The 24,700-nt window shown below is 47.0% G+C and overlaps 2 protein-coding genes across 3 annotated transcripts in view; one reads left to right on the plus strand and one right to left on the minus strand.

Moving 5' to 3' along the window:
* Positions 1–11,261: 11,261 nt before the first annotated feature.
* Positions 11,262–16,888, minus strand: Pex11a (peroxisomal biogenesis factor 11 alpha). 2 transcript variants are annotated; one of them, XM_036191602.1, is made up of 3 exons: positions 16,689–16,809; positions 14,263–14,378; positions 11,262–11,934 (listed from the first exon to the last, which is right to left on the minus strand). In XM_036191602.1, the coding sequence occupies exons 1-3, from the start codon at positions 16,742–16,744 to the stop codon at positions 11,366–11,368; spliced, it is 741 nt and encodes a 246-aa protein (XP_036047495.1). In that variant the 5' UTR covers positions 16,745–16,809; the 3' UTR covers positions 11,262–11,365. The 2 variants fall into 2 exon arrangements, with proteins under 2 accessions (XP_036047495.1, XP_036047496.1); XM_036191603.1 differs by lacking the exon at positions 14,263–14,378 and having other exon boundaries at positions 16,689–16,888.
* A 56-nt stretch (positions 16,889–16,944) lies between these two features.
* Positions 16,945–24,700, plus strand: part of Wdr93 (WD repeat domain 93) — a 54,345-nt gene continuing 46,589 nt past the window's right edge. Inside the window, exon 1 of the mRNA XM_036191601.1 lies at positions 16,945–17,082. The gene's annotated coding sequence lies outside the window, so the exon portion shown is untranslated. The remainder of the gene's footprint in view (positions 17,083–24,700) is intronic.

The following is a 24,700-nucleotide window of genomic DNA, read 5'->3' on the forward strand; positions in this document are numbered from 1 at the left end:
GCTGGCCAAGTACCCCACACCCCACCATCAGCTTGAGAAGGGGCTTGTAGCATGGAGAAGACAATAACAGAGGCCAAGGAGAGGCAGCTAAGCAGAATTAGAAATTCAAGTAACCTCTCACGGTTTCATCAACCACCTACCTGATGCACCCCCTTTACTACATTTCCATAATCAGATACCCTGGGCTTGATTACTCCCTGGGATGGGTAAGTCACTACCATGGCCCATGCACAGCTAATAAAGAGCCTCTTAACTTGCTTCAAGGAAGTATAGTGTTCATCCTAAGATACCATAGGAAGTTTACTTAAATATATTCACGGCAGAATGCCAGGAAGTTACTAAATAAAAAGGAGACTGAAAGACTAGGGGTGTAGCTTAGTGGTAGAGCACTTGCCTAACATGTGAGACCCTGAGTTCAATATACAGCAACACAGACACACAGGACTGAAGAATAATTAATGATAAATGTTCATCATCATACATATCATACATATGGTCTTTATCACTATCCCAATTCAAGTAGATGGCTCCACATATTAGGTCAGGAACTAAAATAATACTTTATGGCCAGAAAATTCAGATGCTGCCAGGTGTAGTGCTGCATAAGTCATGAACATTTATCATTAAATATTGTTCATTTGTGTGGGGGGGCCTGTGTGTATGTGGTGTTGAGGATCAAACTCCTGACCTAAGTATGAGAGCAGCTGTACCAGTGAGCTGCACACTTCAGCCCCACGGCATATAATTAAGAAAATAAGACAGGATAGAAAAGAATAAGTACAAATAACGTCACGTTTAGCTGAGCATTGTGGTACATGCCCTTGATCCCAACACTTAGAAGGACGAGGCAGGTGGATCCCTGAGTTCAAGGCCAGCCTGGTCTACAGACTGAGTTCCAGGACAGCCAGGACTACACAGAGAAACCCCATATTGAAAAAGAAAAACAAAAAGATTTCATGTTTAAAGTATAATCATTTTCACAGAGAAACTAGAATGCTCGGAGAGGCAATCATCAAACATGCTATTTTGTGCATGTATTTTTCTGCATTTTCTTAATTTTCTATAATAAATGATTACACCTTTGTAATTGCTACGGTCTGCTTATGTCTCCTCAAAACTCATGTGTTGAAATCCTCCCCGACTGTGATAATATTAGGAAATAGGGTGACTAACTCATGAGTTGGAGCCCTCATGAATTAAATGAGTGTGTTTAAAAAAAAAAAAAAAAAAAGTATGTGGCTGAGAGGTTGCTGAAGGCCACTTACTGCTTTTGCAGAAGACCAGGGTTTGGTTTCCAGCACTCACATAGTGGCTCACAACACCTGTTATTTTAGTTCCAGGGAACCCGATAGCCTGTTCTGGCCTCTGAAGACACCAAGCATATGTGTAGTACACACACATACATACAGGCAAAACACTCATACACATAAAAAGAAATCTTTAAAAAAAAAAAAAAAAAAAGGCTTGAGCCAGGTACGTAGTACACATCTATAATTTCCTAGCACTTGAGAAACTGAGGCAAGAAAGTTTGAGGTCTACCTAGACTATTCAGCGAATTCCAGACCAGCCTCAGACACATCAAGACCCTGACACAAGACAACAGAAAACAGTTCATGTTACTCGGAAGGAGGCAATTCCTTCCATTGGGATTGGCCCAGAGTCTTCCCCAGATGCAGAGGCTCCAACTAGAACAACTGAGAAGTATTAGCCGAATACGCTGCCCATGAGGATGCAGGCTCTGTGGTCAAGGCCATGGAAGGCACATGTTTAAAGGATATTTATAGATGCTCTTTCATATTTCTTTAAAACAGCAAAGAGCCCAGATGGCTTTGGCTGTCTCCTGATTGGACAGAATGAGGGCTAGCCTAGGGCCTGTAGTATTTTATTATTATTATCATTAACTTTATGAGTTTTTCTTGGACAACTTTATACGCATATATAATGCATTTTTCTCACTCACGTCCCCACATGCATCTTCTCTTATGTGTCTCCCATCCTGGCCAGCCCCCATGTCTGTTCCTCACGTTCCTGTCATTTTGTTTTGTTTTGTGACCCACTGAATTTAACCAGGGCCATCTATGCGATCATGGGTTTGAAATGGAGCCTTTAAATCTGCCTTGCCTGGTTGCTGGGTAGAACTCTCACATACCCCAAATCTATCAGAATGATAGAAGATGCTAGACTTGGTGCTACTGAGATTTCCCTCAACCCTGTGAAGAGCTGATTCTTAGAGACTGTATTTCCTGTTGGAGGCAGGATAATGGAGACACACTGATCCTTGTTTCTGCCCCCAGATCTCTCCTGCCCCACGTGTCAGAGCTGGTATCAGCAGCAGCGGGGTGAGGGGGGCTTTCTCTTCCCTTGGTGCCCTCCTGCACTGCTAGGCCGGCTTTCACTGAGGCTATGCTCCTTCTGACACTGGCTCCACACTCACCACTGCTCACACAGATCTGCCCATCCTTCCCCCTGAGAATTCTTTGGCTGTCATGGTTAGCCGAGGATGCCCTAGGCTGGGCTACCGCGGAGGCATGTATAGATCCAAAGAGATTTGCATCTATGCCTCTATATAGATGAGATGATCAGGAAGTTGGATATAGGCAAGTAATGGAGGTGGTCAGGGAGATGGACAAACAAGCTGTGAGATGCTCAGAGAGACAGTCAAGCAGACAGGCAGACATGCAATGAGCATCAGTGGACAGGCAGGCTGCTGCCAAGTTCTGTGAGAACTCACACTGGGTGGACAGCCGACGGACCACCGGCTCCATGCTCCAGGCAGCCAGATGGCTGGCACCCTGTACACCCTTCTCGTAGGCATTGCACACAGAGGCCACCAGGGGGTGGGCCTCTTTGGTGCTGTTGTAGGTCTTCTGGAAGCACTCACAGGTGCCGCTTACCACAGGCAGTTGTAGGACTCTGTGGAGCACATTCTCCTGCTCCTGTCAGCAAAGAAAGAGTTAGATCCTCTCACCCCCACTCAACCTCCCTGCAAGCTGACCCAAGACTAAAGGAAACACGGTGTCTCTAAATGATCCAGTCATGGAAAATGAAAGCCTGCCGCCATGCCTTCCTGGTCACTACCTAGACTCTGGAGAACCCCTGAGGTGATCTGTGTTCTCTGGGGACCAAGCCAAATCCCATCTCCCTCCCAGGTCACTCCTCTTAGACCGACTGCCCAGAGCAAGTGTATGTACCTGTTGGGGGTTTTAGTCTACCTTCAACTGGTGGCTTCATCTAAACCTTTTCATGGAGTTTCTGGGATGCTGAGCCCATGTCTATAAATGCTGACCCACTACCACATAGGCTCGCCTTCCCTCCCACATCCCTTTCTGCTTGGTAGAATACTATTCCCTCCCTATCACCTCCTCTGTGAGACAGGGTCTCAAGTATCCCTAGCTGGCCTTGAACTCACTACTTAGCTAAGGATGACCTTGAACTACCAGTCCTACTGACTCCTCCTCCCAAGTGCTGGGATTATAAACACGTGTCACATCTGTCCTTGGGTTGTCTCTACATCTGTCACCCTGCCATGATGATGTGTGTATGCCTCCTCTCTCCCAGTAGAATGTCCTCTATTTCTCCAGTGCCTATCTAAAAGCCTGACCCTGGAGAAATGAGCCATACATGGGGCTGGGCCTTGTAGAATGTATTGGCTCTTTTTTTTTAAACCTTTTTTTTTTTTTTTTTTAGTGGGGGGGGGGACAGAATTTCACTGTGTAGCCTTGGCTGTCCTGGAACTTACTCAGTAGACCAGGCTGGCCTCGAACTCACAGAGATCTGCCTGCCTCTGTCTCCCCAGTGCTGGGACTAAAGGTGTGTGCCACCACTGCCCATGGGCTCTTCTTAAGCAAGCATCCTTTCCAGAAAGTCTCACTAGACTTGTCTTTGGATATCTCCTTAGGTGGGTTTGATACCTTCACAGAGTGGCTGGTCCCCTTGTTGGAAAACTTTGCCGAGCTGAAGCCTGCCTCCACACGTTGTCCCCACCCTACGGGAACAACCCTGAACAAACCTGCTTCACCTTTTGTGTGTCACCCCATCCCATACTTCAAGTTAGGGGTGACTCTTTGCAAAGGTCCCTTCTCTGTAGACAATAAATACATCTCCTCTTTTAGTTTATGAATGGGTCACATTTAGTTATGAATGGGCTTGTGACCCTTTCCTCCTGACATTTGGGGATTTGGCATAGCCTTTCTTAAAATACAACACTCCAGTTTTAAGTTGGGACTCCAGTGAGTCTGAGCCTTTGGGGTGTACTGTGGTCATCTCTTCTTATTGGGAGGCCATACTCTGACCAAAGCATTTTGCTTTGTCAGCAGTTACATAATTAAACTTTAGAGAATAGAAAAGCCCAATCTTTGAGTGAAATAATGATTCTGATCATGTAGTAGAAAGCAACATTTACTAGAGGCCATTATGCTCCAGGATACCAGTTGGGGGGGGGGGGGGGCTTGATTTCAATCCTAACAGTAATTTTCTGTTTGAAGTATTTGAGCTTCAGAGATAAGATATGATTTACCCAAGATCGTACAGTAGTAAAGCCAGGACTTCAGTCGGGTTTGATTTGATTTTGTATGTTTTTGAGATAGGGTCTCACTGGGTGTGGTGGCACGTATCTTTAATCCCTGCAGTTGGGAGGCGGAGGCAGGCAGATCTTTGTGAGTTCCAGGCCAGCCTGATCTACAAAGTGAATTCTAGGACAGCCAGGACTGCTACACAGAGAACCCCTGTCTCAGAAAACAAAAACAAAAACAAAACAAAAGATAGGGTCTCATCTAGTTGAGATTGGCCTTAAATTCACTCTGTAACCAAGGCTGGCCTTCAACACCCAATTCTCCTGCCTCTGCTTCCCAAGTCCTGAGTTTATAAGCATGTGTTACTGTACTGGACTGTTTCCAAGTCAGGTTTGAAATGGAAAATAATGGAATTTGCTTCCAAATAAATTAATGATTGGGCAAGGATGAGGCAGATTGACCGTGGATTCTTGGCCTTTGGGATTAGTCAAAAATACCTGGGACCTTGTGTTCTTTTGCCTAGTCTTATGAATGTGAAGAACTGTCCATACAAAAAGTATGACCAACTCTTCAGGGTTGCCCCATCTGCTCCAGCTCTGTGTGACTGTAGATGTAGCCTGTGACAGCTCTGTTTGCAGGAAGTCGAGTTAGCCACCAAGGAGACCCATTTGGGCTCCGGGACAAAACAGCCCCACTATTCTAGCTTTTCATCCTGCAGATGAGTCAGCTACCAGAAGGAGAAAAGGATTTGGACTACATGATGAAACATTCTCTTTAACATTTTAGACGGTGCTTTCAAGGGCTACTCTGGACAAAGCCAAAGGCGAAACGGGTTGGGAATGGAAGAGACCACAAACTGTTAAGAAGTTAGCGTTTCTTGTGACCTATTTACACTCCTCTTATGATTTAGTACAAAACAAGGCAGTTATCCCTAGTACAGAGGTTCATCAAAGCCTAATTTGGGATGAATTTAGTTTCCTACAGAATTCCTTCTGAATTTCACTATCTGAACTGTACCCAAATCAGAGAGGTCTTGGCAAATCATATCAAGAACATATAAAAATATTCTAATTACTTAAAATCCTGGTGAAAACCAGGCCAGAGATAAATGCTGGACACAGCAACTGTCCAGTTTACTCCTGTGCATGGCAGCATAGGCAGCCCATTGCAGGTTCTGGTCACAGGTTGAAGCTGGAGCCACAGAATACATGGGCTCCGTATGGCATGCACGTTCTTCTGGGTGGTGGACTTCTGCCTCAGGGTTTAGGACATGGCAGTTTCTTTCCCTGTCTCTCTCTCCTTAGCGTTCAGCCAGCATTCCTACCCATTTCTCCAAGGCTCTTAGACCACCATAGACATCATCTCTTTCTCCCAGTTCCCCCGAACACCCCGTTAACACAGTGGCAAGGGCAGCGATAATGAGACGGAGTCAGTGGATTCAGCATGTAAGGTTGACACATCTTGCCTGAGGTCCCCTGGCTCTCCCTCTCTGCTCCTTCTTCCTCCCTTGGTTGCCCATTCCCCATCTCAACTGAGCCCAGGTTACTCACAGGGAGGTCTCCGTCCGGCAGGGTTGGGCCCTTATTCATTGCCATCCTTACTCTCCAGGCTGCAAAGCAGAGTCCCAGGTCCATCAGAAGCCCACAGACTTGCAGTCCACAAAGTGCCTCCCCACCTCTCACAGCCACCCCACCAGCCACCTGGGAGCTCAGCTGTCCTAGGTTGAATGTCACATACAAGAGGCCACTCCTTGGAGTCCCGACACAATGAGTCTCCTGGTCTGCTCAAAATGAGCTCCACAGTCTGCTCGAAATTGATGTGGGTTTGTTTTTTTTTTTTAAGGGCTCAAGATAAAAGAAAATGTAGGTAATTAGATAAAGATAATGAACTAGTGAGAGAAAAGGTTTAGGATGAAGAAGTCTAGGGCTCTTAAATCAGAGTCCAGGAGAGATGAAAGAAGGAGTGTTGGGTAGAGTTTAATCTTTTCTTCATGACAAAATTCTAGTTAATTACAATTTCCCTCTATCCCCAGCTGGGTAAGCCTTCTCCCAAAGAACTGTCTTCTGGATAAGCCAGTGGCCACCCTGTGCTGGTCTTTCCAGCCTGCCTTTTCCTCAGTGGTCTCCCTGCAGAGCTCCGCGCCCCTTGGTAATTTCCCCACCTGTTCTTTCTCTCAGCTTCCCTTTTAACAGAGACACCCGAGGACCCCACACTCACTGCAGCTGACAGTCACCTCAGTCCCAGAAAACCCAGCTGCAGAACGTCTCCTCCACAGAAACAGCTCCCGCCACTCCAGGGAGTCTTGAGCAATGCCTCACAGACCTCCCAGCTGGAGGAGGGCAAAGAAGAAGAGAAAGCTGGGCCAGCCCTTTGCCATAGCTGTCTGACCCAGGATGTCTTCTGGACTCATCCTAGCTTCTATGGGGGATGCTTAGCCAATGATGAGGTGGCTCACAGAGCTGAAGGAGTCCTGTGCCAGACCCCTGAGACAATAGTTCCAGAATATTCCTGGCTTTCAATTGATAAAAATTGCTTTCCATGAAGAAGGCACTAGTATTTATGTCATTTAACTCCTAAGATCAAAGTCCCATGTAATTCTGTCATCTTTGATTCCTTTCCCACAAAGTTTCTGTGAAACAGTACTCCCACGGAATTTCTTCCATCCTTTGTTTGCTAGCAAGGATGGCTATTGAACAGCATGAGTGAAACCCACACAGGGATGGGGTTCAGCTTACTGTATTAGTCTATAACTATCAAGAGAAATTACCCACCTCAAAGAAGACAAGATAGAGTCCTTAGTAATCTGGGCTTTGGGAGAGTGGTTTTAATCTCTGTATATCTTGTATATCTCGAAAGTTAAAGAAAATATGTTGAAGCTGGTTGTGGTAGCATAGACCAGTATCCCAGCACTATGGGCAACCTGAGCTACATAGCAAAATCATGTCTCAAAAAGCTAGGGACTGAGGGCAGAGCTCAGTGGCAGAGTGCTTGCCGACCGCTGAAGGCCCTGGATTTGATCTTCAGCATGGAGGAAAGGAAAGGGTTGGGGATGGGTGGGAAACTTCACCTAGCCTAAGATAACACCAGAGCAGGAAGAAGGAGAATCACTGGGTTTTGTTCACCTAAGTCTGGGAAAGTCATGGAATTGATGAGTTTTGATTTTTTTGGTTTTTTGTTTGTTTGTTTGTTTTTGTTTTTGCCAACCAATAGCACCCAGACAGCCGAGAACTATTAGCATGTGTCATTCATTCCTCAGCAGGGACTCAAGCCCAAGCTCAAATTCTAGTTCTTGATTAAAGTAGATGGACCATTGTGGTCCCAACCTGTGTCTTCAGACCACCTAGAAAGGGCCTGGTAAGGGCTGGAGAGATGGCTCAGAGGTTAAGAGCACTAGCTGCTCTTCCAAAGGTCCTGAGTTCAGTTCCCAGCAACCACATGGTGTCTCACAACCATCTGTAATGAGAACTGGTGCCCTCTTCTGGCCCGCAGGGATACATGCAGGCAGAGCACTGTATGCATAATAAATAAACAAACAAAAAAAGAAAAGAAAGAAAGGGCCAGGTAATCAAAATGGATGAGAGGACAACACTAACTATCAGCTCCTAGTTGACAGATTTGCATGTTGTTGACTCTGCTAATGTTAGTGTGGATAACAGAATAGAAAGGCACTGGGTGGTAGGTTCAGCAAAATGGCCCAGCAGGTCAAGGTGATTGCCACTAAGCCTGACCACCTGAGTCCAATCCTGGGACCATATGGTAGAATAAGAGAACTGACTCTGGCAAGATGTCCTCGGACCTACACACACACGTACACATATGCACACATATACACACACTCACACACACATACACACACACACATATGCACACATATACACACACTCACACACACACATACACACATATGCACACATATACACACACTCACACATATACACACACATATACACACACACATACATACACATACACACACACACGCACACACATTCACACACACATATACAAACACACACACATACACACACACACTCACACACACATATACATACACACACACTCACATATACATACAGACACATATACACACACACACTCACACACACATATACATACACACACACTCACACACATACATATACACACACACACACACACACATATACACACACACACACACACACACACACACACACACACACACACAGAAACAGACACAGATAGATCCTGGGAGTAAATTTTATCCTCAGTATAATAAAACAGGGAAGAAGCTGTCAGGAAAGGGAGGAGTGTGGAGCAAGGAGCTTCGGAAAGAGCTAATACGTAACTGAAGCATTCGATACTTATTAATCGTGGTTTGAGCTTTTAGCTGTAAGACAGCTCTCCAGAAGGAGAGAAGTGTGTAAAGTGGCCTCTGCTCTCATTTCAAGGTCCAGGACAAACGATCTGGAAGGCTCACATCTGGACACAGCCCAGGCGAAAGGGCAGTCTGCCTTCTGAGGCGGTGGCTCTGGGCCAGAGGGGCTATAGGGCTCCGCGCCTAAAAGCTCTGCTGACAGAGCTTGCCCCTTTGGCTGCTGCCCCTGGATTCTAGATGTGGGTGAGAGGTGACAGAGCCGGGCAGATCCTAAGGGGCAGGGGAGAGGCAGTTCCCCCCCAGTACGGGGCGGGGCGAGCTATCTCATGCTGCCCCCTTCCCTCCACTACAGGAGAGCAGAATCATGGTCATTCTGTGCACAGGTGGGTGCCCAAACCAAACAGGGCAGCAGACACCCCCTGACTCAGCCCTCTGTGGCAACTTTCAACTGTGAATGTGCCGGTCTGTGCAGCTCCTCAGGACTTTTGAGTTTTTGAAATCCCTCATGAACGTGGACCCAGGGGGAGAGGGTTAGTTGAGAAGGAGAAAGATACAAGGGATGAGGCAGCAGGGCCCCCACTGCGTTTACAGACTCTAGAAGATAGCCATTTCCAACCCTCCCACAACCCTCTCTAATGTCTAAGACCCAAGGACCAAAATGGACATCTGCAAAACACTGCCGTGAACTCAGGAAGAAGCCAGCCAGCCATGGCCAGGCACTGTACAGCACCTCGGCAGGGGTGGTTTGTATGGATCTGTACGGGAACCTTTCAGCCAGAGTCCTGACAGTCCCTGTGCCTTCCTCCCAGCCCGCTCCTTGGCAGCTCTGAGCTTCCTTGGACGGGATCATCTGCTCACTGCCTCACTCTAAACTCTCTCCAGTCCCACACACATTCACAGGTGCAAGAGTCGATTTTGTTTAGGAATTTATTAGACGTAACTGACATGTTACAGCACAAATAGTTATTCACACATATTTGTCTTGTTTTGGCTACTCCAGTTTCAGAATCCCCCAAAGTTCTCTCAAATCACATATCACTTTAAAAATAGAGTGCCAAGGACCGGAGTCCACTTTTCAAGAGTTTCCATCACATTTATGGGAAGTGGTTATTCAGTGCACAGTTCTCAATTCCACGTAAATGATATATCATATATATATATATGGCTTTACAGGTGCTGACACTGGCCCCTCCCCCCACTCCACACACCTCAGACTAACCGAGCTCAAACAGGAACACTGACTGGGAAGAGCAAGCACAGGCAAATGCCACTGACTCGGTGGCCCCATGTCCTCTTCACTGGTCCTGGACTGCTCCTTCCCATCCCTTCCAGCTGCCCCTGAGTAAATCTGATTTATCACAGAAAACTGACATTCTTACATTCATAGACAGGAACACTTTAATCCTCTTGTTTGGATGAAAATTACTGTGGAATTGCCCAAACTGTTACATAGCTTTACATAAGATCAACCCGGGCAAGTCTAGATTGTTTTGATTTTCATAGACTAGAACAGGAACCTTCAATTCAAGTTCCAGACCCAGTGTGGGAGAGTGTTAAGAGGGCAAAAGGCAAAGGACCCTTGGGCCTGGAAATGCAGCCGAAGGTCATGAGACAGTACCGAGGAATCATCTTGGAAAGACTCAGCCTGTCCCTGCCCTCAGCTTCGTTAGTGTCAATTTCCTTACCTGTCTGGGACTGGGCGCTAGGCACCACAGTGACCTTTCCCCCACTTTCAGCCTGGCTTACTCAGTATCACCAGAGGTTTCCACGCAGACACGACTTCCACCACAGAGGTGCTGATGCCTTCCAGAGTAACCTCTGGACACAGTAACGACGCGCTGCAGCAACGGCCAGGGCCAGGGCCAGGAGGCTCTCAGGCCAGCTCCCTCCAGCCCACCACTGACATCTGTGGGGATGGGGCATAAGAACCGAGGGGAGAAGGGAGGCCTTAACCACAGCCAGGAACGTGTGCTCCAGCTCTGATGTACTGGCTGAAGTCGAGGACCCCACAACTCTAGTTTCTCTGGGTCTTTTACGATTTCTTTCCTTTCCATCTTTATCACTCAGCAAACACTAAGCTCTTACTATGGACATAAAAAAATCCTCAGTAATGTTAGCTGAAGGGTAAATAGTCAGAAATTCACATGTCACTGCAGCATTTAAAAAATGTTCAGTCGGGGTCGGGGATTTAGCTTAGTGGTAGTGCGCTTGCCTAGCAAGCAAAAGGCCCTGGGTTCGGTCCTCAGCTCCAGAAAAAAAAAAAAAAAGTTAACAGTCTGCATGGTCCACTATTGGTCCCACTTCTCACATTACAAGTTGATAAGATACTCACATGATTAAAAACTTAAGCCTACGGGGTTGGGGATTTAGCTCAGTGGTAGAGTGCTTGCCTAGCAAGCACAAGGCCCTAGGTTCGGTCCTCAGCTCCAAAAATAAAAAACCTTAAGCCTAGTAAAACCTTGTTCCACTGAGCTGTCAGCTTTAAAGCCTCCAAACACTAGCGGGTCTTCAGTTTCAGCTGAGGATACACTACAGTGATGAGGCCGGCCACCGAGGACACAAGACCTCCAAGTCCTACGATGCCAAGATTGGACTTGTAGATCCCGAGCTGGTTCAAAGGGATGAGGATGTCACAGAAGTTCTTCACCGTGTCTAGGAGCAAGGGGGGGTGCCGCTTCAGAGATCGGAATAAGAGCAGGAGAAGGGACTGGAACCATTCGGTTTCTTCATTGGCCACACTGTACCCAGGAGGGTCCTGGGGTGATGTCTCCCTCTTTGCCCTGTCACGGGCAACCCGCTCCATCTGCAGCACGATTTCATACAGATCCCGGATCAGGCTCAGCAGGAGGAAGTAGTAGTAGTGGCGGGCTGCCCACACTTGCCATTTCTCTCTGTTGACTCCAGAGGTGAGGCCCACACTCTTCACCCAGAGGACAGTGTCACAGATGTAATAAATCACGCGGTTCAGATTGGCTAGCGTAAGGCAGAAGCGGGGCACGAGCTCTGTGACTTGGATGCTCTGTTCAGTTGCCTGGATGGCGTGGACCACGTTGCCTAGTCTGAACCCTGTCAAAAGAATCCCCAGAATCAGCACTTGTTAGCACCCAGTGGGAGGCAGAAGCCCTGTGACAAGACTTCAGAACTAGCAGCTGATGTCAGTTGAAGCTCACAGTAGCTGACGAAAGAAGGAGCCCTCCAGTGACCCTGCAAAGCCCCAAAGACAGCGACCTTGACAATTTATCACCCCATTCCAAGGCGTGCCTTCACATTCATTTCCGGTATACTCCAGACAAGGTTAATCATGGGTGTGTGTTATTATGTTTGAGTGTTAACCTCTACACTTCAGACACAAGAGAACTTAACACGAGCTCCAGGTTCAGCATTCTTAGATATTTGATTGCCCATTTGTGGCAGTTTAAAGAAGAATGCCCCCCACACACCCCCAGGTTCATATCTGAATGCTCAGGCACCAATGACTCTTTGGTAGGATTAGAAGGATCAGGAGGTATGGCCTTGTTGGAAGAAGTGCATCACTAGAGACGGGCTTGAGGTTTCAAAAGCCCATCCCGGGCCCAGGCCCAGTCTCTCAGTCTCTCTGTCTCTGTCTCTCTCTCAGTCTCTGTCTCTCTTTCTGCCTATGGATCAAGATGTAGCTCTTAGCTACTTCTCCAGGACTACACTTGCATGCTGCCATGCTCCCAGCCACAATGATAATGGACTTAGTCTCTGAAACTGTAAGCAAGCCCCCAATTAAATTGCTTCCTGTATGAGAGTTGGCTTGGTCATGGTGTCTCTTCCTTCACAGTGACTAAGTCACCATCGAAAGGCTGCCTTTGGAAAAGCAGCATTATCATTTGATTATCATTCTAGCCAGTCTCCCTCTGCTAGCTATGGGAGAAGAAGAACACAGAGAAATGGCAGGTGAGGGGCTGCGATGGTCAGCAGTCACATGGAGCTTCTAGATGAATTAATCAACCACTGTGATGCGTGCCCTTACATAAGCACACAATTAGTCACCTGGGGTCAGCCATGCATAGGTATTTACCGGGCACCCAGAGATGGGTTATTTGACTTAGTAACTGCCCAGAAGCAGCTACTCTCCAAACACTCACAATCTCAGAAGAGCACTTGACATTATTTTACCACAAACTAATACAGAGTAGTGTATGAAAGGACTGTTTCAAAATGGAGTTTCGCCGGGCGGTGATGGCACACGCCTTTAATCCCAGCACTCAGGAGGCAGAGCCAGGAGATCTCTGTGAGTTCCAGGACAGCCAGGGCTACACAGAGAAACCCTGTCTCAAAGAAAAACAACAACAACAACAACAACAAAACCCCTGGAGTTTCAAGTTCTCACTCCAGCTCTTGGGCCAGCTGGCTAACTGACGACCAGTGAAATGCAAAAGGACACTTTAGCAATGACATTCTAGAGAAGTTATGACAGAATTCCTAATCTCGGCCTTTAAAGACAGCCAGAAATCTTACCCAACCTTTCCCAGCCCTCTTGTTGACTAGTTAAGTCTTCTCTCTTTGCCAAGCCAGTTTTTTGTTTGACACTGATCCTCCAGGACAACGGTTTGCATCTAAAAGTCTTGAGCCTCTGCTAGAGGAAACCTCCCTTTCAGAATACTTGGTTTCTCTAGACACAGCTCAAATCCTACCTCCTTCAAAATATTTTTTCCCTCTACTCTAGCCATTGTATAGGGCACTGAATACTATCTATAACACGTTATCTTATCTCTCCCATGAAGCTGAGGAATGCTCCTTTATGAAGCGGGTACTCAAAACAACTCATCAATATGGGGTGAGCTACACCCCACCCCATCTGCTGATCCACTTTTGGAAACACCTGCTCTTCATCAGACAATGGAGTCGGGCTCGCAACTGTTGTGAGAAGTGTGGGACTCCCCAGGATGGTTGACATGGAAGTGTATCCATCAGTGAGAACTGCTGCCATCATGCTTTGCCGTCCACAAGAAACTACCAGGCAAACTGTCTAAGAAAATGTATTCATTCAGCTCCTCCCCTAGTCCTCAACAGATGAGGAGGAAGGGCACAGGGTCTAGGATATGGCTACCCTGTTCTACAGAACTTAAGGGCTTCTGCTAGACTGAAGCTCAGGTTGGGCATTGCCAAGACATTCTTGGAACTGAAGTGAACTAGCACAATGTGCCCCCCAGCTACGATTATGCTGGAGGAGCTAGTATGGTGCCAAATTTGACCAAAGGAAGACATCTGTGAATGGTCCACAGTAAAACACTGGACCTCTTTGGGATTACTGTCATGGCAGACTTGGGTGAGTAGAAACGAAGACCTGGAAAGCATGTAAATTCCAGGGACTGCGGCTAAGGATTTAAACCAGAAGCCGCTGTCCCTCGAGAGATGGGTACTTACATTTACGGCCAGTGCTCACACTGGACTCCAGATTCTTGAGCTTCATTACCACAGCCTCTTTGCCAGCTTTAGACTCTAACAAATATCTAAGCAACATGCATGCGTGTTGAGTGGCTCTGTAATGGAGAAAAAAAATGAGGAAAATGGCTTACAAACCGAATAAAATTTGATTCATGAAGGGAAGGAGAAAGCATAGGCTCTAAAAGCAAGGAGAAACATGGTACTGAGGCAGAATTTCTGGGGAGGCTTCTCATGTTGAAGCTCTTACAAAAGCAACATTCTGCAATAGTCCTTGCACAGGAAGGCCAAAGGGTGAACAGGCAGTGGAAAGCAACACAAAGGTGAGGCGAGGACTCTGCAGCTGGGCAGGGCATAGCTCCCCAGAGCCCTTAGCATAGGAAGATGAGGTAGTCAAAGGAAGAAATGCACAGGGATGTCTCTCGGTTCCACAAAGGTCCACATGTGCTATCTGCCGCTATGCAGATGAACTTTTCTGCCACATAGTTTAAACTTACAATTTATGTGACAGGAAACAGACTCAAAACCCAGGTGAAAAGTCCAGTCTCAATGTTGAGTTTTTAAGACTAAAGGACCAAATACACACCGATATACAAATTAGCAGCTAAGGTGCTTGTCCTCCAAACCAATTAGTATTTTATATAAAACTGCTTAGTAATACTGTACATTCAATAGTGATCATTACTGCACCAGCAACGGTGACAATAACATGGCAATAAATAAATTAGAATCCCAAACATCCAAATGTATCTGCAGCCTACTTAGTAAAAGTAGGTTCTGGGCCAGGTGTGGTAGTGCACACCTTGATTCTCAGCACTCAGGAGGCAGAGGAAGGTAATCAGGGCCAGCCTGGTCTACATAGAGAATTCCAGGCTAGCCAGGACTATATAGTGCAACTCTGTCTCATACAAGACAAAAGACCAACAACAAACAAACAAAAACCAGGAGGTGCTGGTCCCTGCTGTCTTAGAGCTGCATTGGAGTCCCTGTGTGATGTAGATATTCTTCTCAGGAAAACAGGGCACAGGGCTGGTGGCTCATGCCTACAATCCCAGCACTCGGAAGGCTAAGACAAGGGCACTGTGGTGGCAGTCTGGGCTACAGAGTAAGATTTTCTCAGAATAAATAAGTAAATCCTCCTCAGAGTGGTACATTTTCCACAATGATGAGCTAGTTCGGGGTAATGAAGTAAAATGAGGAAGAGTAGAAGACAGAATGGACTTTCTGGCCAGAGGGTTCAAACTGCTCACATCAGAACATCCTCCTCTCTCAGATTTGGTCTAACAGGAGTGGGTCTGAAAACAAGCAGTTATTTTAGGAATACTAGTTTGTTTATGGTTACACAGATCTTAAAAGGGTTGGGAAATTAAATTTTGCTGAATATCTATATCCTAGATTACTATTTCATTAAGAGGCATTGCAGGGTACATTCTGGGCACACCAGAATGATATGCTCTGACTTTTAATGGGGGCATGTGTATTTTCAAGCATTTTGAAAACCTATCAAGTTAAACAGAAGGCAGCATGTCTAAGTTCAGAGGTGGACGCTGGAGTCGACTGTGTGGACTTGCATCTCTTGGCTCTGCACATTAGCTCTTTTCAACTTCCGGCTACAGTCTCCCTATGTGTGAAACTGGGATACTAAAGTATCTCCTCCACAGGCTGCAGTGAAGTCTGTACAGTTGCTCTCCTGGGCAACTGTCTCATTATTAGGATTTTTCTTACTTATATGTTTAGTTTATAATAATAGTTGAACACAAACACCTGGAAGAGAAGAGTTGTTAAATAATATTTTTTTCCTTTTCTTTTAAATGATCATTGAGCAATCCTCAGACAAATTTCCCTTTTAAAATACGTGGAGGATTAGTTTCAAACACTCACTGGTGCTTTTCAAAAGTACACCGTGTACTTTGGAGGTATCGTTCAAACACTTTTTCCACTGTACTTTTTACAGTTTACAAGGCTTTTTAACACTCAGTATCTCCAAGACACAGACTGAGCCAAAATGTAAGATCAAGAAGATAAAACCGTCTTTCCGTGAGGACTTCATCTGGCGCTCCAAGCCACGGGTGTCCTGCTTCCTTAGGTACAAAAGAAATCCAAAAACTTTCTCTCGAAACGAAACCTCTAGGAAAGAAGTTGAGCGCTGGGGACTCAGTTTCCCTCTTTGGGGGAAAGTTAGGAGACAAGGCGGGCTCACAGACTGCAGTCACATCCAGGGGCAGCGGGGTGGCGGGCGCGCACAGCCCCACTGAATGTAGGGGGAGGAGGGGCTCGGGTCCCAACCCCCAGAGGGAGCTGGCCGCGTCCTCGTGCCTCGATTTCCCGGACAGTTACCTCCTTCTCCGAGGAGAGGAAATCCTGGGTCGGGACGGGACAGGGCTGGAGGCCGACGGCACCTGACTCACCTGAAAAGTCGGTCCCGGCCCTGGCTCTGGTTGGCGAAGCGGATGAAGGCGTCCATGGCTCGCACCCAGAGCCATGCGTCGAACCCGGCTCACTCGTGTTCCTCTGGGGCGCCGCGGGTCCCAGGGGGGACGGTCGGGATCCCGGGGGCCGCGGGGTGGGTGGGACCGGGTTTCTCCGCCCACACGGGGGTGGACACACCTTCGGGAGCACGGCGGGTCAGGGTTCCGGTTGGGACCGGAAGTACTAGTTGCTAAAGCGACGCCAAGCCGCAAGTCGGTGTGAGCAGGGCTACGTCCCACAAGTTCGGCTGTAGGGGCCTTCCCGCCTCGTTCCCAGGTCGGGGCACCGAGTGGGTCGGTCCCCTCCCCGCCCCGGGCGTCCCGGTGTGCTCAGGTACCCACGAACCCCACCCGGAATGCTCAGTGTTCTTCTCCTGCGAGGACCCCGCCCCCCAGCTCTTCTGCAGACCACAGGCTTCATCATCTCCAGCCTGATGCTGCCTGCAGGCCACAGAGCTAAGCCAGTCCCGGAGTGTGTTTCTAGCTGGAGAGAGGGGTAAAGTGGGAGGATTTCCTATTAGGATTTTTGAGAACCGGGTTGGGGATTTAGCCCAGTGGCAGAGCGCTTGCCTAACAAGCGCAAGGCCCTGGGTTCGGTCCTCAGCGCCGGATTATTGAAAACCACTTTTTTTCCCCACCCTGATGAAATCCTAAAAGGCTCGACGTGAACCAAGGACAGGCAAAGGAGATCGTGGTGCGTTGCACTGCTGGTCACTGGTTCTGTGGAGCTTGAAGATGTAGCCTCACTTGTAATTTTCTCCTCACCGTCGCTCCCTACCTTCTGCCTCCTTCCTCTGTCCCTGTTTTTCTGTTCGCTTCTCTCATCTCCCCTTTTACCCCCCAGCCTCAATCATGTGACCCGACTTTCATAGAGGATTCCTCAGAGGCGCTTTTCTAGGGATGGGGTCACGTGTGCCTTGCCAGTCTTCTCTGAAAACCTCCCTGCCAGGACCTCTCAGCGACCCTTCTCTAGCCAGCTGGGCTGCACACCTCACGGATGCCTGCAGGGACCTGGGCCACCTCCACTGTACACTGGTCGCCGTATACAGCCCTCCCTTGTCTGGCACTCTTTCCGAATGCTCTGCGTGTTACCAGGGACACCAAGGCTCCCTTTTGTGAGTTCGTAAAAGAGTTTAGAAACAGACTCAGAAGGAAGCTGGGAGGCAATTTTATCGAGCGTTGGAAAGAAAAACAGGGCAGGCAAAGTGTAAATCTCAATAGATGCCAGGTATAGAGAGATGAAGAGAGAAAGCCATGCTTTTTTGCAGTGGATGCTGGCAAGCGGCGCCACGGTGAAAAGGATGGGACCGGAGCTTCAGAGAACAAGTGGGGTCGCTCAGAGCCCCTGACGAGGCTCTGCAAGCAGCCGCTTGCAAGTAATTTTATAGGATGCTCTCTAGAGGCACGAAGTAAGGTCTCCCACGTTTCTCATCTTTATTCCCTGCATGGGACCTATCCCTAACACTTGCAGGTGTGGGGTATACTCCAGACCTGCGCGCTCTATGTTTAGATATTTGAAAGCCGTACAAGTAACAAACCGTTAAGTGTGTTCTGTTTCCCGGCCTTGACCTACACGCTCACAATAACACAGAAAGCCAGGCTGACTTTTAGAATTCTAAGGCCCCTTGAAATACCCGCAAACACAGCTGGGATGTAGAAATGTACCGAGAAATGGCTCCCAGACTTTTCCCGATCCTCCTCTGATCTCTCGCTCTCATGGCACTGCTAGAAGGGACTGTGTGGATACTCCAAACTGCATTCGAATTCTGTCCTATACCTCCGTAGACAGCTGTGCTTGTGCTCATGTTAACATCTGGCTCTCCCTCCAGGAGAAAGGAGGGAAGGCTTATGCAGACCCTGGTATCATTTGGGCCGCACCCTTCTCCCACCCTCCACCCGCTGTCCTCTTCCCACCAACTGCCCACCCTTTTGGGTCTCTTGTGTGTGGGGGGTGGTGGTGGTTGCTTTGTGACATACTGTTTAACCAGGGCTCCTTTGAGCATGACTGTAGAGCAAACAGTAAGAATTTGTTGAGTCCTGGCTAAGGGCCAATTACTCTGCTAGGCACACTGCCTAGGAACCACAATACATTGGTGAGTACAGCATGTTGATCTGTCACATATCAACATGAACACAGGTGCTGTTCTTTCTACAGAGGTGTTAGGTTTAGGTCACCTGTTTTCTGTGTATTCCTGCATTTTCAGCAATGTCATAGAAATGTAATCGTAGCGTGTATGTTTTTTTTAAAATTCTGATTTATTTCACTTACCATAATGCCCTTGAGATTCGTTCATGTTGTACATATCAGAACTTGGTAAATTTTTTTAGTTATCCATTCACCCACTGAAGTACACTTGTGTGGTCTCTGGTTTGGGGCAATTACAAATAAAATGGCTGTATTTAAGTACAGATTTTCATGAGGACCTTAATTTTTTTGTTTTTCTTGCGTACACGCATAGGGAAGTGATTGCTGAGCCATCCAGAGGGTTTAGCTTCGTAAGAAACTACCAACCCGTGTTCCATGCGAGCTGCGTTCTTTTATTTTCCCACTGGGAGTGTAAGAGTTTATCCGCTTGCCTAGCCACAAAACATCGAATGGTTTCCCCTTTGGGACTCCTAGAAATAGTGTGGTCATTGTGCATAAGGCTTTCAAGTGTTTTTATTTCCACTCCTAGAACTGGAATGGCTGGACTGCATGTATGTTTAACTTTTTAAGAAGCCTCCAAACTCTTTTAAGAATTGTTTATTCTTTGACAATTTCATACACATGTGTAATTCATCCTGGTCACACTCACCCATCCCTCAGCCGTCTTACCCTTCTCTCACCCTTGACATCACTCTCCCCTCCCACCAGCACCCCCACACACATACACTTGCATGTCTTTTTATTTTGTTTTGTTTTGTTCGGTGCCATATAACTAGGCCACCCTGTGGGCATGGGTGTGAAGCTATTCCCCGGACCACAAGTAACTTGCCAGCCCGTGGCTGCATCCCCGACGACAGTGACTTCCTCCCCCAGTCAGCCCTTAATTTTCCTGGGCGAGGCAGGGTGGGGTCTCACGAGACCCCCTCCCTCCATCTATGACTTAATGTTTAAGGAGTCTTGTGCAGACTCTATGCAGGTAACTGCTGCTGCTGCTGTGAGTGAGCAGTGCCCCAGCCACGCCATGCTCCTGAGACACACCTTCACAGCACAGCAACCCTCCTGCCTCCACCATCTGGCCCTTGGATTCTTCCCACTCTATCTTTTGAAAAGTTCCCTGAGCGTTGGAGAGGGGGATATGGGTGTCCCTTTTCAGGCTGAGCATTTAGCAATCACTCATGCTCAGCGCTTTACCAGCCACGAACCTTTGCATTCCATAATTCACTGCAGAGAAGCTTCGTTGAGCAAGGCTGAGGGCAACACTAGTCTACAGGTATAAATGTAAATATTTAGGAGGCAGTTTGGCAACGTATCCACTTAACAAAACAAGAGTAGTGGGTTTTTGCTAGTGCCTATGATCTTCCTGGTCCCCAGGCTTTGGCCAGATCCACAGTACCCCTCCTAGAGAGTGGGCCTCTGCTCCCGTCAGAAACCAGAAATGATTATCCCATAATGATCATGCCATTATTGCACGGGTAAGCAGAGTACCCGTTGACTAGTACATTGGTATTATGGCATTCAGGGTCCAAGTCTCCACTGCTGACTCCCCTGCTTCTGGGATCAACATTATCAACCACCTCATGCATGAATACATTTATTTATTATGTATGTACAGTGTTGGGCCTACATGCATGCTTGCAGGCCAGAAGAGGGCACCAGATCTCATTACAGATGGCTGTGAGCCACCATGAGGTTGCTGGGAATTGAACTCAGGACCTCTGGAAGAACAGCCAGTGCTCTTAACCTCTGAGCCATCTCTCCAGCCCTTAAGTTATATTTTTAATTAGCTCATCAAGTAGCAGATCTATGTGCCTTTCTTCAGATGTTGTTAGTTTTGGTTCATCCTTTCCCCGTCCTCCATCTTCCCACCCACCCCTGTTTGAAGCTTGCCACTCTCGTATCCCCTCCATTTTCAGGTCCCATGTGTCCTACTGTTCCCACCTCCTTAAGGCCTCCCTCCCCACCCCCACGGCCCTTTTGTCAATTCCAGGTCTCTACAGGCATTCCAAGTTAGACCAACAAACCTAAAAAGTCAAAGCCGTGAGCCACATCTGAGAGAGAACTGTGACATTGAACTCTGCGCACGGGTTACTTCACTCAGTATAGTGTTTTTCAGTTCCAGCCATTTTCCGGCGAATTCCAGAAATTAGTTTTTCATTACAGCTGAATAAAATTCCACTGTGTCTGTGTAGCATGTCGTCATTTTCTGTTGATCAGTTGGTAGACATCTAGGCCTAGGAGCTATGACCATGGGTGAGCAGGTATCCGTGTGTTAGCCTAGAGTCCCTTGAATACGTGTGACAATAACGGACTAAACCTGTGAACTGTAAGCCAGCCTCAGTGAAATGTTTTCCTTTGTAAGGGTTGCCATGGTCATGGTGTCTCTTCACAGCAATAGAAACCCTGATTAAGACACAGGCCACACCTCCCAATCCTTCCCAAACAGTTCCCCCAGCTGGGGACGAAGCCTACGGGGGCCATTCTCATTCAGACCACAACAGTACTGTATCCTTAGTGACTTTTCAGTCCTGTTTTGAGACAGGTTCTCACTATGTAAACTAGGTTGGCTACTTACTGAGAGATCTGCCTACCTTTGCCTCCCTAATGCGGGATGAAAGGTACGCACCAGGGTCTGGAGAGATAGCTCGTTAAGAGCACTTGGTGCTCTTCCAGAGGACCCAGGTTTCGTTTCTAGCACCTACATGGTATCTTACAGCCATCCAAAACTCCAGTTCCAGGGGATCTGGTGCCATCTTCTGACTTATACAGGCACCAGGCATGCATGTGGTGTACATACATACATATGTGCAGACAAAACATACACACATATAAAATAAGAATAAATAAACCTTTAAAGGTATATACGTCCACGCCTGGCATGCTGACTGATATCTGCACCAGTTCTGAGTTGGGTTCAATTCTTTGCTATTTCTCTTTATTATGGCTTCTATTCACTGTCCAGATGCTAGGTCATTTTTCACTGTGTCCCAAACATTGCTAATTTCACATCATTGGATGCTGGGTTTTTCAATCTTTCCATTAGCATGTATTAAAGATGCTGGATTTTTTAATTTTAATTCATAATCATAAACTCACCTCTGCAATCCAGCTAGGTCATGGAAGGGAATAAAGATAATATGGAGCTAGGCAGTAGTAGCACATGCCTTTGATTCCAGCACTCAGGAGGCAGAGGCAAAAAGATCTCTGTGAGTTAGAGGCCAGCCCGCTCTACAGAGCTAGTTCCAGGACAGCCAGGGCTTCATAGAGAAACCCTGTCTAGGGGAAAAATTGGTAATATGGAACTCGAAGACCTGCAATGAGGTGTAACCAGAGCCTTTTCTCTGACCCACTTGGTCCCGCAGCAGCTTATAAAATAATCACTCAGAGGCTTAATGTTTATTGCAAACTGTTTGGCCTATAGTTTATTACTAGCTAGCTCTTACATCTTAAATGAACCCATTTCTATTAATCTATGTATCACTGCGTGGCCAGTGGCATCACCAGTACTTTCACATCTTGCTTCTTGGGCAGCTCACTGGAGACTCCCCGACTCCGACCTCTTCTCCCTGTAGCTCTGCTTGGATTTCCTGCCTGGCTGTATCTTGCCTTGCCATAGGCCAAAGCAGCTCTTTATTAACCAATGGTAATAACACACATTCACAGCATACAGAAAGATATCCTACAGCAGTGAGGGTGCAAAACTCATGGGATATTGTGAACAAATGGGGTGCTGGGGCTGGTTAAGATGCACAGGTCAAAAGTATCAGAGTTCCTTCAATCCCAGCACTCAGGAGACAGAGGCAGGTGGATCTTTGTGAGTTTAAGGCCAACCTGATCTAACTAGAAACATCCAGGGCTACATAGTGTGACCCTGTCTCAAAAACAACAAGGACAACAGACATTATGAGAGCTTTCCACAGTCAGCAGTGGAGATCCTGCTGATCCTGCCTTTCCTGGACCCAGTGTGCTCCAGGGCTTCCACCCTTCACCTTTCCAAAGACCACAGTTTGCCATCCAAACGCTCAGTCTTTACAATGCAGAAGAAAAACTGAAAACTACTTATATGGTCCAGCACCCACCATGGACAAGATGCCAAGACTGTATGCTTCAGGATGCTCTCACCCTGAGATTTCTCCTCGTAGACAGACTTTCCTCCGGTGCCGTTATGGTGTGTGAAGTCAGCACTGTGGCCTATCAGTCCTGGACTAACCCTATGAGAAGAGGAGCCCATAGAAACCCATGTTTTCTCTCTGGTGCTCAGAGCATGAAGATCCCTGAGGTTTTGGAACTCTGTCTGCAAACAGCTTGAAGAAGACACAGTCCAGGGGCTGGCCATCGTCCTGGCTATGAAGAACAGGGTGGGGTTTGCCCATGGCAGACCACCAGGCAGCAACAGGGGACAGTGGCATTTGCAAAGTGATGCTGGATTGTTTAGTTGGTTTGGTTTTTTGTATTCTTGTAAAAGTTCTTAATTTTTTTTTTTTTTTTTTTTTTTTTTTTGCTCTAGGACAAAAGTAATTTATACAAAGATAGTTTGGTCTTCTGCATTCTGATATATCATTCCATGTGATTCTGATGTAACAATTCATTCTTGGGCTTATTCTTCCCACTACCAAGACTAGATCCTTCTGAATGCTCTACCCACTGGTGTGACTTAAGAGATTGTCTAGTCTAGCTAGTTAAAGAAACCACATTATTCCCAGCTCTGTATGAGCTCAGCTTACTGTTCTCACTAATGCCCTCAAGTGGTCCTTGCTCCAGTACCAGCTAGCCTCATCTGTCACGTACTAGAAGCATCACATATGTATTCCACTGTGCAGTACAGATGGCAGGCAGATCTTTATAGGACTTGCAGAGACCACAGCCACTTTTTCAATATGAGACCACACTGCCCTGAGTTAAGCATCTTAAAATGCCTCCTAATTTTCTCATTAAATGCTTTTTTGTTGTTGTTGTTGTTGTTGTTTAGTTTTTTGAAACAGGGTTTCTCTGTGTAACTTTGGAGCCTGTCCTGGAACTTGCTCTGTAAACCAGGCTGGCTTCGAACTCACAGAGATCCACCTGCCTCTGCCTCCCAAGTGCTGGGATTAAAGGCGTGCGCCGCCACCTCCCGGCTTCATTAAATGCATTTTAAAGCTATGACAGCAGCTGGTGAGATGGCTCAGTGGGTAAAGGCACTTGCCACCAAGCCCAATAACCTGAGTTCAGTTTCTAGGACTCACATGATGGAAGGCGAGAACCAACTCCTGAAGGTTTGCCCCTGAACCGCACATGTCTTAGTATGGGTTTCTGTTGCTGTGAAGAGACACCATGACCATGGCAACTCTTATAAAGGAAAACATTTAATTGGGCTTATAGTTTCAGAGGTTCAGTCCATTATCATCATGGTGGGACATGGCAGACATGGTGCTGGAGAGGGAGCTCAGAGTTCTACATTTTGATCTTCAGGCAGCAGCAGAAGAGATTGTGTACTGGGCGTAGCTTGAGCATATATGAGACCTCAAAACCCATCTCCACAGTGACACACTTCCTCTAACAAAGCCATACCTACTTCAACAAGACCAAACCTCCAAATAATGCCACTCCCTATGGGCCAAGCATTTAAACACACAAGTCTGTGGGGCCATACTTATTCAAACCACCACACCACACATGCACTATGGCACACATGTGTATGTATGTGCATGTGTGAGCACACACACACAAATAAATAGAAAAATGTAATTAAAAGGATAACATTTGAAATATCTTTTACACAGGATTGTATACAACTTTGAAGCTTTTGAAACATAGATTATTTATTCCCTTC

Source organism: Onychomys torridus, chromosome 1, assembly GCF_903995425.1.
Source record: "Onychomys torridus chromosome 1, mOncTor1.1, whole genome shotgun sequence".
In the NCBI taxonomy this organism is placed as follows: Eukaryota; Metazoa; Chordata; class Mammalia; order Rodentia; family Cricetidae; genus Onychomys; species Onychomys torridus.

Excerpts from the sequence above, each read along its gene's own strand:
- Pex11a (XM_036191602.1), bottom strand. The coding sequence starts at position 16,744 with ATGGACGCCTTCATCCGCTTCGCCAACCAGAGCCAGGGCCGGGACCGA. Across the intron at positions 14,379-16,688 it reads GGCCGGGACCGACTTTTCAG|AGCCACTCAACACGCATGCA; the intron begins GTGAGTCAGGTG and ends TCTCCATTACAG. Across the intron at positions 11,935-14,262 it reads TGTGAGCACTGGCCGTAAAT|GGTTCAGACTAGGCAACGTG; the intron begins GTAAGTACCCAT and ends TTCTTTTGACAG.